This window comes from Danio rerio, chromosome 21 (genome assembly GCF_049306965.1).
Source record: "Danio rerio strain Tuebingen ecotype United States chromosome 21, GRCz12tu, whole genome shotgun sequence".
Lineage (NCBI taxonomy): Eukaryota > Metazoa > Chordata > Actinopteri > Cypriniformes > Danionidae > Danio > Danio rerio.
In genome coordinates this window covers 11,021,084-11,037,500 of record NC_133196.1, presented here as the reverse complement: position 1 = coordinate 11,037,500, position 16,417 = coordinate 11,021,084, and the positions used below count along the sequence as shown (strand labels likewise).

Below are 16,417 nucleotides of genomic sequence, written 5' to 3'. Positions count from 1 at the left end.
GGATTTGTTGTTCATTAGCAATCCAAAGCTGTTGGTTCGCTGATAATTATAACACATAATAAATATACAAAGTATGCACTCATATTTTAAGTCAAAACAAGCTTTTGTTTTGGAGGCGATCTAAAAGTTCACAATTAACGGTTGCCCAGCACTTAAATAAATATTTGGTGATTTGTCATTTTCTGAAAATAAAAATGCTATAAATAACCACTTTTAGAGTATGAAACGCTTTCTTTTAATTCGAAATTTGTTTATCGGAACCTTCATCAGACCTTTATCATACAGAATAAAGCAAATATTAACGTTTCACTCAAACATATACCTTATAAAAAAAATCCAGTACGTTTTTAATTATAGATTTTAATAAAACTGACACTCATCTTATTTTATAAATCCGATGCGCACACCTTGCCATTTCTCTTCTCAATCGTATCATTACCACAAAAGTGTATCGCTGGGAAATGAGGGCAGAAGCACGAGTATCAAGCGAGAGATAGAGAGAGAGAGACTGCTGGCATTCAGCGCTCTTTATTATTGGCGTTTAAGAGAATGTTTTCCAGCATTAGCTCTGATCCAGATGAACTGAATGGATCCTGAAGACCTTCACAGTCGTCTCTATGGCTGCTTAGCAACAGAAGGGGGGGAAATGGAGCCCGGTTCTCCTCATGGAGTCACATGACTGCTTTGGCTCACCAGGCTTCCCATGATTCCCACAAAGGGGGTCCCGGTTCAAAGGACCGTCAGGAGCACATTACGTCATCCTGCAGGAACGGGACATTTCTGTCTCCTAAAAACACAAAGCCAGCCCGTATCTCTCTCTCTCTCTTTCTCGTTCTATCTCGCTCAATCTCAACATGATGTTGAAGGAAGCCAAACAATAACAGCTGCCTGGCGGCTTTAGCTCTCCAAATAGATTCCAAAATCAGGTTACATAGTGAGTCTAATAAAAACTGGGCTGTTTCTGTCAGATTTAGGATTTTTTTTTCTAATGTAGTGCTACTGTATGGCTACAGCTGTTATTGCTGTACATTTAAATGTGTACTATTTAGCTTTTTTTTGTTTAGATTTTTCTGAACAATGTCAAACATTTTAATTGTGATTTACAGAATACCCTCCCAAAAATGGCATTGGTAACACTTTAAAATAACGGTCCGATAGTTCATGGAAAATTGAGGTTGGATTTGATCTAACCCAACCATTGGGTTAAAGGATTAGTTCACCTAGACATTTAAATCCTTTTATTAATTACTCATCCTTATGTCATTCCAAACTCCTGAGGCATTTTGTTCATCTTCAGGACAAAAAAATTTAGGTATTTTAAATGAAATCTGAGAGCTCTACAAAACATTTCATAAGAATTCAGTGGTTTTGGTGTAATCAAACAAAAACTCCATTAGCAAAATTGTGCATCAAAAACAACTATATCTTCTGCGTTTGATTATGGTTTGCATTTAGTACAGGTAATACAACTCTAATGGCAATATAAAGTACAACCCGTAGAAATTTGCCTTGACTTGATGCCCTGAGTTGTTTTTACAACACAAAAGGATTTGTATAATTATAGTTAAAACGGTAAAGTCTCATGGAATGTCGATACCTTTTTCAGATTTCGTCTTAGAGCTTTTGCTGTCAATGACTGGTCAGAGAGCTCCAGGATTTCATCTAAAATATCTTAATTTGTGTTCCAATCATGAACAAAGTTTCAAGAGACTAAAACATCATGAGGGTGAGTAATTAATAACATAATTTTCTTACTAACCCTTTAAAGTTCTCAATTTTAGATTTGATTCCTAATCCAACAGCTGGGTTTGTTTTTATTTGACCCAAGCTTGGGATCAAACAGAGAATGTGAACAAAAACTAAAGTATATTGTCAGTCATATTTAGAGCAAGAATCCTAAGAAGACTTATTAAAACACTCTGATAATTAAAATCCACATGAACCGGAAGAAGCAACCGTTTCTAGAGAAATGGAATATTAAATGAGAAAACTGTGGGCGTGGCTTGTTTTTCTACTGCGAGCTGATTGAATTTAGTAAAGTAGGCATTTCATTACCAGAGATCGGGAAAATGGTTTCAGAAATGTTATTACAACATGACAAAGACCTCCTCTTTACTATTTCTGTTTGTTGTCAAAACTGATAGTTGGGGGTTAAGTATGTTTGCCACACCCAATACCTCAGACAGACCTAATTTGACCTTATTGTTTTCTTAATAACACGCAGAGATGAATAGTTCACCAGAACACTAGCTGTGTGAGCTAACAAAATCAATATGGTTAGTTTTGATTTCATTTGTACTTTAGGGATGATCGTGCAGCCCTAAAATTCATGTTATTTGATACAATGTAGGTTCAAACTACCAAGTTATTTATGTGATGGATTTAAAACAGGAAAATTCAAGAGAAACAAAAAAACGTTTTGTTGAAATATTGTCTTTGTAATTTTTTTAATCCAATATTTCACATGAATTTAAATGTATTATCTTGCTATTTTCAAAGGTGGTCGGTGACTAAAACATTATTTTATTAAATGTATCGGCTTAATCTGTTTTGTTCAAATGCACCAAAATATATGATCTATATTCACTGAGAAATGGATAAAGATATAAATTTTCGATAGATAGATAGATAGATAGATAGATAGATAGATAGATACTCTAGATGGATGGAGGAATAGATATTTTTATATGACATATTTTCTGTATTTTACATATACAAACACATTCATACTCTCAAAGTTGGCAAGTAAACTATGAAAAGAGACAGCAGTGAGAAGTGGAGAACAGACAGAAGGGAAGGATACGATCTGTCCCTGGAAACAGCACAGTTCCTCTTATAACTTCCCCAAAGATACAGCCTACAGACCACATGTCCACTGCACCACACACACAACATACGATCAGCATTACATGACACACAGACATACACACCATACGAACAGACACTCCATACACCACATACTGTGAAGTGACATACACTGTTTTTTTTTTTAAATATCTGAATTATAACACTACTTAGAAAGCCAGAGGCTTGATTTCATTTATTCTAGTAGTTGTTCTATTATTAATATGTTAATATTTATTATTAGCAACTGCAAGGACTCTTCTGCCGGTTTTCACAAAGCTGGTTTCAATGCATGTTCAAGTTTTTCTTGGTAATGCATACATGCGTACTGGCAGTGATTTCTAAATGTATATGAATTATGCTATCTACATTTTGGCTTCTACCTATGATTATTGAAAATGCTATCTAGCCAAGCGGCTCGACAGATTTATAAGAGCACTGACTGAGGAAATTGAATGTGACATATTTTAAAGATTATCCATCAAAGAGTCGCTCACTTCACTTCACTTATGAACCCGCTCTGGTCCAGTGAGATAATGCGATCCTTCATATTCATGCGTTAAATATTCCAATTTATTATTAAAGAAGGAGATTGGAGCCCTCTGTGTTAAAATAATCTAAAGCAGGTTGGCAGAATGTGATATGATCGAAAAGACATTAAGGGGACATTTCTTGTGCCAAAGCCAAAGATGTATATGTAGCAGGCACAAAACTGAATGCAAACAAAATTAATATGTTTGTAATATTCTTGAAGTTCACCCTGTTACAATAGTATCTGGATGCAAAATCATACATTTTGATTGTGATTTACAGAATACCCTCACTAAAATGTCATTAGTAACCTTTTAAAATAATGCTTGAATAGTTCATGTGAGTTAAAGGGCCCTATCATACACCTCGCGCAATGTGGCGCAAGAGTCTTTTTGAGGCGTTGCGCCACGCTGTTTAAATAGCAAATGCATTTGCGCTCATATGTGCGCCCATAGGCGTTCTGGTCTACAAAGGAAGGCGTTCTGAGGCGCATTGCTGGCACGTTGCTATTTTGAGAAACTATAATAGATTATTCAATAGACCAAAACAAACCCGGTCTAAACTCCTCGCTTACACACTGCTTAATACACAAAAGATGTAGAGCAATAAACAAATATCTTTACATATGAAAAAATTTTAATATTAAGGATATAGATAATATATAATAAGAATATATATACAAAATACAAATATAAAGGATTAAAATATTACAAAACATATTATTTTATAGCCTACATAAATATGACAAACCACTGCTTTTATGCCTTCTTCATCTCGGGAGGCTTTTTTTAGTTCATTCATAACAATTTGCTTTTGTATAATGTCATCATTATTAGCAGGACCAAGTTTGAGAACCCCTCCCCTATACCCAGTATAGGGTAGGAGTGCACTATTTGAAGCAGCAGCCATTTGTAGTGGAGTCTGAAACCATAGTGGACGTTTTGAAGTGAACTCAATCAATCCCACAATACACCACAATAACAAGTGTACATCCTATGTACATTCAACAGCTAGAGAAAACCCATAATGCCCTTTGAGAGTTTGTGCGGCAAATGAATTTCTGTCTAGTTTCGACTAGGGAATAGTAAATGAATTCAGATTCTGCCCTAATCGATGTAGTAACCATTTCAGACATTGTGAGAAAAGAGCTGATACTGCAATGTATAATATGAGAAAATCAAGTGCTTCTTGAGCTTTTATGGATTGAAAACATATTGTAGGTGACTAGGAATCTTAAACACAGCATAATAAGGGCATTTTTAAAATAGCTTTAGTAAAAAACAGAGCCAGAGCCTCAAAGACTAGAGGTATCAACAGCATAGTGAAGTCAATTTAAGCATGTGTTAATGAGTTTGTAAAAAGAGCCAAATAAGCCAGGCTTGGTCTACAGGATCAATACCTTAATTGCAGTTTGGAGAGCAGAAAACAAGCACTGTTTGCCAGTGACTAACTTGTCTATAACTGCTATTTAACTCTCTAGGTTTCATTAGCATCAGAGAAGTGAAGTTCAAAGTAATGAGTAACTGGAGAGAGGGCGATTGTGACTGAATCATTATATCACTTGTTTTACTGTCTCTAAATGCCAATTAAAAGAGAACCGCGTCCTATTATAGAAGGAATAACTACACCGCGGTAAGGAGAAAGCACCGGAGCTTGACATCAAACTCATCAGACAATGATCCCACAACATCTTAATGAACAACATCTTCAATATTCAGAGGACTGAAGGGAATGAAAGTGACAATAAGAGATTGAAACAACATTTGGATGTTTAAATAGCACCTAAAGGAGAAAAAAGCCAAATGAAGCCTGCGGGTTAGAGAACTACAGCCTAGTCGATTAGTTATGCTTGAACAGATGAACTCTGGTCAGGTCAAGTGTCGTGGACTGCAAAATCCTGAAAAGAATTGATATGAGATGCAAAATATATTTCTTTATTTTGTTGTGCATTTATTTTCATTATTAATAACTGTACAAAATAATTATAAAACAATTCTACAAATAAAATCTAATAAAAAAAAAAGACAATTTTAAAAATTAAAAATTAAGAATTAAAAAAATATAAAATGACTATAATAGATAAATTAGGGGCGAGGCAGTGGCGCAGTAGGTAGTGCTGTCGCCTCACAGCAAGAAGGTCAATGGGTCGCTGGTTTGAACCTCGGCTCAGTTGGCGTTTCTGTGTGGAGTTTGCATGTTCTCCCTGCCTTCGCGTGGGTTTCCTCCGGGTGCTCCGGTTTCCCCCACAGTCCAAAGACATGCGGTACAGGTGAATTGGGCAGGCTAAATTGTCCGTAGTGTATGAGTGTGTGTGTGAATGTGTGTGTGTGTGGATGTTTCCCAGAGATGGGTTGCGGCTGGAAGGGCATCCGCTGCATAAAAACTTGCTGGATAAGTTGGCGGTTCATTCCGCTGTGGCGACCCCGGATTAATAAAGTGACTAAGCCGACAAGAAAATGAATGAATGAATGAATGAAAGATAAATTATCAGCTACCAGGATATCAGCGGAGTCTTAAAATGTCTTAAGTCTCAAAAGCTACATTTTAGGTCTTAACTACTTAATCTACTCTAAAATCTAAAATCTACTAAAAATGTTGTGTTGTTGGTCCTGAATCTTCTTCAGGTCTTATTTTTTTGTTCATGTATAGCTACCCAATCTGGCCCTTAAAACCCATACAATCAACAACAATCTCAACAAAACTTTTAACTTTTTATTTAAAAAATAGCATTAATTACTTTCAATAATATTTGCATAAAAGTTATTCTTTTATTTACTGCTCAGGATACTGACCTGACCTAAATGTTTTATTATTCAATTATTATTATTGTAGACTGAAGTAACTGATAGCTTTGTTTTGTTCTATTCTTGGTAAGGGTTATAGGGCTTGTAAATGGATATATTTAAAAGTTAATAAAAAAATATTTAAACAAAAATTACTATTATTGTATTATTAAATGTATTAGTTTTTAATAATTTTTTGATAGGGCAAGTGAAAATCTTTTCTCACTGGGATATTCGAGAGAAAAAAAAATCCTTTGCATTTAGCCCTGTAGTCTAAAGTTTCATTTATAATGGTCTTAAAAAGTCTTAAATTTAACTTGGTGAAACTTGCAGAAACCCTGATATGCTCATATATAGTCATATAAACTATACTGTTTTGTAAATAAAAAATCTCTTCCATATTTCACAGTAAAACATTTTTACAATAGTTATAATACATTATTATTTAAAATATAAAAATAAAATGTATAAGTAATTATTTACTTCTGTATCTATAAACATGTAAACATTAAAATTTAATATAATTAAAAACCCACTATTTTTTTGGACAGAAAAAAATTAATAAATAAATATAATAATTAAATAAAATTAAATTAAAATAAAAATTCTACAGAATTTATTATGCTTGATAAAAAGATGATTTCACTGATAGAATATAGCTATGCAAACAATTATAAAAATATTTATATTTATAAAGGCTTAGTCCCTTTATTAATCTGAGGTCGTCACAGCAGAATGAACCGCTGGTTATAAATATTGTAAATTCATTCATTCATTCATTCATTCATTTTCTTTTCGGCTTAGTCCCTTTATTAATCTGGGGTTGCCACAGTGCAATGAACAGTCAACTTATCTAGCATATGTTTTTACACAGCGGATACCCTTCCAGCTGCAACCCATTTCTGGGAAACATCCATACACACTCATTCACACTCATACACTACGAACAATTTAGCCTTTACCCAATTCACCTGTACATGTCTTTGGAATGTGGAGGAAACTGGAACACCCGGAGGAAACCCACGTGAACGCAGGGAGAACATGAAAACTCCACACAGAAATGCCAACTGACCCAGCCAGGCTCGAACCAGCGACCTTCTTGCTGTGCGACAGCACTACCTACTGCGCCACTGTGTCGCCCTAATATTGTAAATAAAAAATGTTCAAAGTAATTTAAAAAGTCTCCCACAGATGCACATCCGTTTATTTATCCAAATACTGAAGTTTTAGTATCTTCACTCTTTGATTGATGCTAATTTCGATAACTTTCTCTCATACTTGATGCTAATTTCTCATTGGCTTGTATCATTTATGCCATATAAGTCAAGATTAGTTTGGAGCGATTGATGAAGGATACAGTCCCTGCCGGGGAATAGGATTTTGTGGCGCACCATTTCTCCCATGATGCAACCAACTGACCAAATATCCACTGCAGGCAAAGAAGCATGACGGAGAGTAAAAGGAAAGAAAATGAGAGGTTAGCGTTAGCACAAACAGTCATCAGTGATGGAGAGAGAGAAAGACCTACGCGAGCTGTATCACTTTGGCTAATTCTATCTGCCACACATGTAATTAGACAAAAGCATTATTCCACAACTGCTCAGATCAAAACAGACCTCCGGAAGGAAATCCATAGCCTGACCTCTACACACGATTATTTAGCTTTTTAATGAGTTCTAGCAGTGAAATATGTTAGTATTTTAGCACGCTAGTAGCAAGTTAGCACAAAATGTAATCATTAATGCTTAAAATTTAAAACTTTATTTGTACTACAGTAAATATTTAACCCTCCTATTGACTTATGCGTCAAAAAATGATTTTAACAGCAGAAATAACCCATAAACAATGTTTTAATGTGTTGAAGTTTGGTGACTTTTTCTAAAATTACCCCAAAATAATAATAATAAAAAAAAATTGTGTTTTCATATTTTCGTGAAGGCTGTACACATTTTGTGTACAACGGTTGAATAAAACCAACACCAGCTATAAAATCATTTTACACCATAAGAACTACTGGGACACACATGCACACTCCAACACTAACACCTCCCATGTATGTCCTGATTTTGCCAATATGATGCGGTCCTGGATTAACATCGTGGAACATTACTTTTATTAGAAAATGTAATCCATCTCTATTCACTCCTAAACCCAACCATAACTGTAAATTATTCCCAAAATCAGAGGGGAATAATATTTGGATAGCATTCATACAGAGGTGCATAAACCTAACCGTAAGTCTAAGCTTAACGTAAACGGTAAACATATCCCTTAATTCTGATTGGCTGATTGGAATGTTGTTACAGGATCAACATGGATGTTAATCCAGAAACATGTCCTACTTGGTAAAATCAGGTTGGCGCAACTCCCATGCACTCACCCCTACACACACACAATAAGAATCTGCTTGTAAGAAACTTTTACGAATACTGTCTTGCTAAAAACTATTTGGTTCAAAGGGGAAACGATGTACAGGTACACAAACTTTTAAGACAACAGGAGGGTTAAATATATACATGTTGGTGTTGAACAAGTTTATTTTTTGTTATCCATTTTTTCCTAATGAAATAGGAAGTTAATAAGCTCTGGTTATGAAAATTACGCAGACATTACCAATAGTTAGTTATGAATTATCTTATTATATGAATATTATGTTAAAAAGGCTGGACGTTTTCGTGCAGAGCATGATTCAAAATTCAAACATGATCCAAAATAGCCAAATTTACTTTCAAAATTAGGATTTTTCTGAATTAAATGTGCCATTCGGTGAGGACACTTGACTACATAATTGTGTACTATATTGTTTGCATAAAACATACTGCTTTATGCAAAATACTAATTAGATGTATATTAACCTTTTATTTAGATTTTTTTTACCTGGTATTAAGATGCAAAACTGCTTAATACAGGGCTGAAATAGTATGAGCTTCCACATCCAGAGGTAGTAGAAAATGCCTTTGATAGAACTGCTTTCATAGAGTTAACTTGTATATGGGTGAACACTCAAATATTCACCTATCGATCAAATAATTGACATTACAGATTGTGTTTCTGACACAAGCTAACCAGACCAGATTTAAATTTGCTTTTAAAGCCTAAAAAAAATGACTGAAAAAAAACAACAACAGTTAGGCCTGTCACAATAATCAATATATTAACTTATTGTGTAATATTTGTACATGTACATTGTATCTTTTTTTTTTGTGCAATATATATTTACAAATAACGTTAAAGCCATTTTACAATGACATTTACATTCTACCTCATTAGTGTCAAAGTTAATATTTGGATATTTACGTGATGGAACATTAATAGTATATATTATAGGATTGAACTTTTTAACATAAAATTATAGAATCTAAATAACCTTAATAACGTTAAGTATTTTAAAGTTAAAGTTTATGGCTTTTTGCAATGTTATATTATCATTGTATATAATCAGTGTAAATGATAAAATGATCTCAAAATGACAATAACATCGCTTATGGTAACAATTTTTAAACAAAACTTAACCAGTCCTGATTTGAACCCCCCCTTAAAGAATTTATGCTTAAAGAATAAGAAAAAGGTGTAAACAAGGCTCAGTAGTGTATTGTTATTCGAAAGTGTAATGTTATTTGAAAGTGTTGATCAATCTCCTATATGCTTGGTTTACCGTTCTCCTTGTAGCCCATGCCCAGAATGACCTCCGGGGCCCTGTAGTACCGCGTCACCACATAGGGGGTCATCATAAAACTAGTTCCAGCAGTTCTTGCCAAGCCGAAATCCAAAATCTTCAGCGTGCAGTCGGATTTCACCACAATATTGCTAGGTTTCAAATCCTTAATGGGATAAATAACAAACAAGGAAATTTAGAGCAAGACTGTGGTGAAAAATTATGAATAATGATGAATTAAGTCATGGTGGATTCTTATTTTGGGTGAACGATTCCTTTAAGTTCTACTGATTTCACCAATAGTGGAGAGCAAAATTAAAGAACCCACAGTACAATTCTCCAAATTCTGAGGTCACTGCTTATTTCTATAAAGGGTTATCAGCAATTTTAGATTTAAGCAATTTTACTATATTTTATTAGGGATGCACCAAATGTTGAATCTGAAAATTATCGACCTAAAGTAGCTTCAGTTTTCAGAAAAAAAGAAAAAGAAAAATGGGCACAGGAATGTTCAGTGCACTGGTTTCACTCTCTTCAGCTGTAGTCATTGCACAGAGGGAAGCGACTTTCACACTGGACATAGAAAGCGCTGCGCTATGAAACCCATTCATTTTATTTGGATGACCCATTCATTTTATTACGAGTTTTTTGCTGCATCGACTAAAGCGCATGAGCAGCAAATAGTTCAATGTCAATATTTTGCCATGTTGATATTTTGTTCATGAACTATTCCTATTTATGCATAAACTGCACATGTTTACGAAAAAACAAAGGTCGCCTAAATAACGCAGTTAAGACATATCCATGTAGAAGTTATCCCTGCTGCTTGCAGTAGTGCTACTGTTCTGTCATGGCAGCGTTGGTAAAAAAAAAATTAGGCCTCTCGACTCGTTCACTGTCAGAAAATCTTACAAAATTGTATTATTTAATAAAATAGTAAGTAATTATTACAAAGCGTTTTTAAATTCGTCTTTGGTTTGCGGTCAAGTGCGTTTTTTGGTTTTCCATTTTTGTGCATTCCTATATTTTCTGAGTTACAAACTCTGAAGGAGGTCACACACCAAATTTGCCGATCGACGACGCACCACGCAACGCTATGCATTTTAGGATTCATTTTTTATTTTGTTTTGCTTCAATAATTTCACAATACAATCAGTTTATACATTTTACCTCCTTTTAACATCCCCTTATCCCCCCCCTTCATTTGTGAGCACAAATACTTATAGGAACAGTAACAATACAATAAGACATAAATAAATAATGGAAAAAATAAAATAAATAATAATAATAAATAAATAAATAATTACAATTTTGGTGTGCGTCTCACCACAATGACCTTATTCCTTCTCCAAAAATGGCAAGTAATTTCCCCATCTACTCTGATAAACATCCAATTTATCTAGTATTCTATATGTCAACGCTATGCATTTTAAAATTCTAAACATAGATTTACATTAGTGTACGCAGACAGACGCGGCAAGTCGGTCGTGCCCAGCAACGACTAAGGACACTGTTCATATTTCTACTGAGCCCTAAATAGCCATCTGAATTGTTTTATATTAAATTACATTCGAATGTGCATGTCTGGTGTGCGATATTTCCAACTGTCATGTGCGCGGTGCTGAGCAGTGCATCCGGTGTGCGACCACTTTACAGCACATTTAAAAAATCTTAAATGCAATATTTAAAAAAAAAACATCAATAAGAGGCAGACACATGGCACAATTGTTTGCCGTCTTGTGAAGTTGTATGTAATTTTTTCTCACTGGAAGAAGTCTTCTGCAACATGCAGCGATTCTAATAATTCTGATCTCCACTCTGTATCTGTTTGTACAGTTAAAGTCAGAATTATTAGCCCTCCTGAATTATTAGCCCTCCTGAATTATTAGCCCTCCTGTATATTTCTTTCCCAATTTCTGTTTAACGGAAAGAAGTTAAGCACATTTCTAAACATAATAGTATTAACAACTAATTTCTAATAACTTATTTATTTTATATTTGCCATGATGACTGTAAATAATATATAATAAAAATATAAATAAAATATAATATCTTACTAGATGTTTTTCAAGACACTTCTATACAGCTTAAAGTGACGGTTAAAGACCTAACTAGGTTAATAAGGCAAATTAGGGTAGTTAGGCAAGCCATTGTATAACAATGTTTGTTTATTGGTTATTAGACAATCTAACAAAATAATTGCTTAAGCAGGCTTATAATACTGACCTTAAAATAGTTTTCAAAAATTAAAAACTGCTTTTATTCTAGCTGAAATAAAACAAACAAGACTTTGTCCAGAAAAAAATATAGAAAATACTATGCAAATTTCCTTGCTCTGTTAAACATCATTTTGGAAATATTTGAAAAAAAAAAAATCCCAAGAGGGCTAATAATTTCTTCAACTGTATATGTGCAGGTATATCTCTCTCACCCTGTGGATAATGCCAGCTGAATGCAGGTGTTTGATTCCACACAGCATCTGGTAGAGAAGGTAGGACATTCTCTCATGGTCCAGCTCCATCTGAATGACCTGGCAGAGGTTTGCATCCATCAGCTCCATGACCAGGTAACTAAAGCGATGAGAAAAAATGATATGAATTGTAGTGGCCGAATAACAGCAACAGTGACAGTCCTCTTTAAATGTGTCATATTTCATTGGCGTGGCTTCATTCATGTCTTTTTAAGGCACAATAGAGGCCGCTGTGGATCAATGTGGATCATTATAAGCTCTTATGCAGAGAAAATACTTGCTGTTTGATGACAGTCAGCAAGTCTGAATGGGATTCTCGATTAAAGTCAATTGTACAATCAACTGCTTTCTGATGAGCATTCAGAAGCTGTGGCTGTGCCTTTAGGGATTAAATGTCATATTTGCTATTTATTTTGTGTTATGAAAAGAATTAAACAGAGATCTGACCCTTAATGGATTATTTAAAGGTGCAATACTACAGTTTAAAAAAAAAAAAAATATATATATATATATATATATATRTGTGTGTGTGTGTGTGTGTGTGTGTGTGTGTGTGTGTGTGTGTGTGTGTGTGTGTGTGTGTGTGTGTGTGTGTGTTTACATCTCCATACATGTTATTATTTTATTTGGTGAGAAAACCACAACAGAAAGTTAAACCTTCAGAAATAAAGCTACATAGCAAAATATATTTTTAAATATCAAATAATAATTTCATAATAATTTTAAGTGCTTTGCCTGTAAATAATAAATGATCTGTACCTATATTTATTATATTTGTTATTTACTATGAAATTTACTATGATTTTCAAAACATACTATCAGACACTGTGAAAATTTCTTTGCCCTGTTAAACATAATTTCGGAAATATAAAAAAAAGGGGGGGGGCTAATTATTCTGACTTCAACTGTACATATATATTTATTTATTTATTATTGTCATTGTTAGTATTACTATTATTAAATACTACTACTACTATTAATAATTATCAATAATAATAAATAATAATAATAACAGGTAAGCAAAAGCAAATTATATAATTTAATAATAATAATAATAATAGTAAACATAATAATAATAATAACATTCAAAGGTCACAAAGATGAAAAATGTAACGTGGCAGTGGCAAACTAGTTTCATATTTTGTTGATTTATAATATTTTAGTTTGCATGAGCGGTTTAGTCAAACGTGAGCAGTTTTGAGTGAGAAGTTTCAGACTCATATTGATCATCTCTAGAGGAAATCCACACAGCATGCAGAATAAATTCAACCATGAAGCATAAGAGATTTAAGCTTCAGGAACAAACCAGAGAGCGAAAGCATATAAATGACTGCAGGTGATCAATCATCGTCACAAACACCTTCAGCCCTGCTGCAATCAACCCCACATTGCATAAATGTCCGTAGCACATTAAAAATAATCAAAAACATTTATATTATCAAGCTAAAACTCTAGGTGAATAGGGGGCCCTAAAAATAATATATTCACATTTTTTTTCTTAAGTTTTACCACAGATGATTTTTGAGTTCTGTTTAGTGTGTGTGTGTGTGTGTGTGTGTGTGTGTGTGTGTGTGTGTGTGTGTGTGTGTGTGTGTGTGTGTGTGTGTGTGTGTGTGTGTGTGTGTGTGTGTGTGTGTATACACAGAGTTGAATTCAGAATTATTAGCCCCCTTTGAGTTTGTTTTTCTTTAAATTTTTCCCAAATGATTTTACAGACCTAAGAATTTTTCACAGTATGTCTGATAATATTTTTTTTCTTCTGGAGAAAGTCTTTTTTGTTTTAATTAGGCTAGAATAAAAGTTTTAGATTTTTTTTAAACACCATTTTAGGGACATAATCATTAACCTCTTTAAGCTATATATTTTTTCAATTGTCTACAGAACAAACCATCGTCATACAATAACTAGCCTAATTTTTTTGTATTTCCTATATATTTTTATTCTTATATACACAATATTTATACAGTGAGTTTGCACACATCCTGTAAATACAAACTTTTATTTTGGATGTGATCATCATATATATATATATATATATTATTCTTTTCTTTTGATAAACCATATTTTATCTTTTTTTGTGTGGATTTTTTTTTATCCATTTACTACACTAGCATACAACTATGCCATAATTTTGGAATTAGTTTTCCCGTGACTGATTTAAAAAAATGTACACACCTTTAAAACAATTGAATAAAGTGTGTTTTAAGAGATTTTTTTAGGAAAAGTTGGAGAGTTTCATGCCCCTGAGATGAAGGGAACATATATTAAAAATTAGGAAACATCCATCGGGGTTGCCCTGGCCCTGTAAGCTGATTAAGGTTTAAATTTGTTAAAACACTTAAGTTTAATTAATTAGTATTTGAAACATTTTTTTGCAGTTTGATAATGAATATGTATTTCTGTAAAAGCCTTCATGAAATAAATAAAACTGTGAAAAAATGTAAAAAAATGAATTCTTTTGTAGAATAGCCTTTAAAATGGTCTACTATAATTAAAGGCTGCAGACAGAAATTGATAAAGTGTGACAAATAAAAAAAAAAGAGAAAAAAAAGTTTTTATAAAAAGCACTTTATGAAAAGCCCAATATCTCAGAATTGACAGCAGCAACAACTCAGGAAATGAAAACCCAATAGCTAACTGGTTTTGTCTTCAACTCTTGACAGGTAGTGTAATTTTACATACTGTATAAAGTCTTGTCGCCTATCCAAGTTTTAGAAAAAAACAAATAATGGACTTCTATTTGATCATTTGATATCAGAAGAGGCTAATATGAAAGGCAGAGGCCTCTATATTACGCATATTTTGCCAAAATTAAAGATAATCTTGCCTTGATTTTTAATTACTCTTTTCACTTAACAGAAATAGTGTACAGTATAGAATATAAAGTCATGGTGCAGTGGGAAAAGAACTAATATTGGGATGCCCATGAGTTTGGATGACTGCATCCATACATCTCTGCAATGACTCAAGAAACTTAATAAAGTCTTCTGGAATGGCAAAGAAAGCATTCTTGCGTCTTCCTCCATTTTACCCATGCACAATAATGTTCATGTCTGATGATTTGGGTGCAGTTCAACAGATCATTCATCGGAAAAATCTACCTTCTTCCACTTTTCCAAATGATCAACTAGAATTCAAGTTATTATTTATTGCTCTTACAACTGGGTCAGATGACAAGACTTTTGTCAGGTAGTGTATACAGTATGTGGAATGACACTGATGTGAGATCACGGGATTGTTTAGAATGTTTATTTATTGGATTCAAATATGGCTCTTCCTTCAGATTTTAGGGGCAGAACCTTTTACATGACTTGTCTTAACATTAACTGAACAAGTGTTTAACGTGATATAATCAGATGAGATCATGTCTGGAAATTGTTCAGTCGTTACTCACACGTCTTGGAATTCCTCTAAAGACTTCTGTGGTGTGAAGACGTTTAATAAGCTGATGATCTGCAGGAGAAACAAGACAAGAGTTTAAGTATAATGATCCATATGTCAAATCTTATTGTTTATTTGTATTATGTTTCTTATTTTTGCATGGTGCATTTATTTGTATCATAATAATTACAAGTTTCAGGTTATACTGTATTAAGTTTAAAAACAATACTGTATTGGAATTGTTAAAAGTTTGTATAATAATAATTATAATAAAAATAATAATAATACTTAACAATAAAATGTTATCACAGTGAAAAACAAAACAAAACAAAAAAAACATTAAATATTATTAAAAAATGTCCAGGAACTTGCCATAAGAAGTATTTTACATAATAATAGTTGGAATGAACTTTAAAAGAATTAACAAAATAATAATAATAATAATGATAATAATAAAACATTAATATACAATACAATGTTAGTTCAATTATATTACATAAAATAATAACATTAATTCTAATAATGATAACAAATAACACAATCTTATCTCAGTGAAATGTCATAAAAATTATTTTGTATTTGTGTTTTTTATGTTTATTTTTATTGTAGATAGTATTTTTTATAATAGTAGTTGAAATAAAAAAATAATACATTAAAAAATACACATAAATAATAATAATAATAATAATAATAATAACATTATTAAATAATACAACATTAATTCAATAAAATCGCATAAAATCAAATCAAAAA

At 33.0% G+C, this 16,417-nt stretch overlaps 1 protein-coding gene across 53 annotated transcripts in view; it reads right to left on the bottom strand.

Moving 5' to 3' along the window:
• The window catches only part of mapk10 (mitogen-activated protein kinase 10), a 141,472-nt gene that overhangs the window by 41,137 nt on the left and 83,918 nt on the right, over positions 1–16,417 (bottom strand). For 38 of the 53 annotated variants that reach the window (XR_012396578.1, XM_068215922.2, XM_017352814.4 and 35 more), the window contains 4 exons: positions 15,678–15,736; positions 12,245–12,383; positions 9,814–9,979; positions 7,516–7,587 (listed from right to left, as the gene is read on the bottom strand). Coding sequence is in view for 52 of the 53 variants with exons in the window: in XM_068215922.2 (XP_068072023.1) it covers positions 7,516–7,587; positions 9,814–9,979; positions 12,245–12,383; positions 15,678–15,736 (436 nt within the window). In the remaining variant the exon portion in view is untranslated. Of the gene's footprint in view, positions 1–2,803; positions 2,876–7,515; positions 7,588–9,813; positions 9,980–12,244; positions 12,384–15,677; positions 15,737–16,417 lie in introns of all 53 variants that reach the window. The other 15 variants (XM_073934917.1, XM_073934899.1, XM_005161473.6 and 12 more) reach the window with 1 other exon arrangement.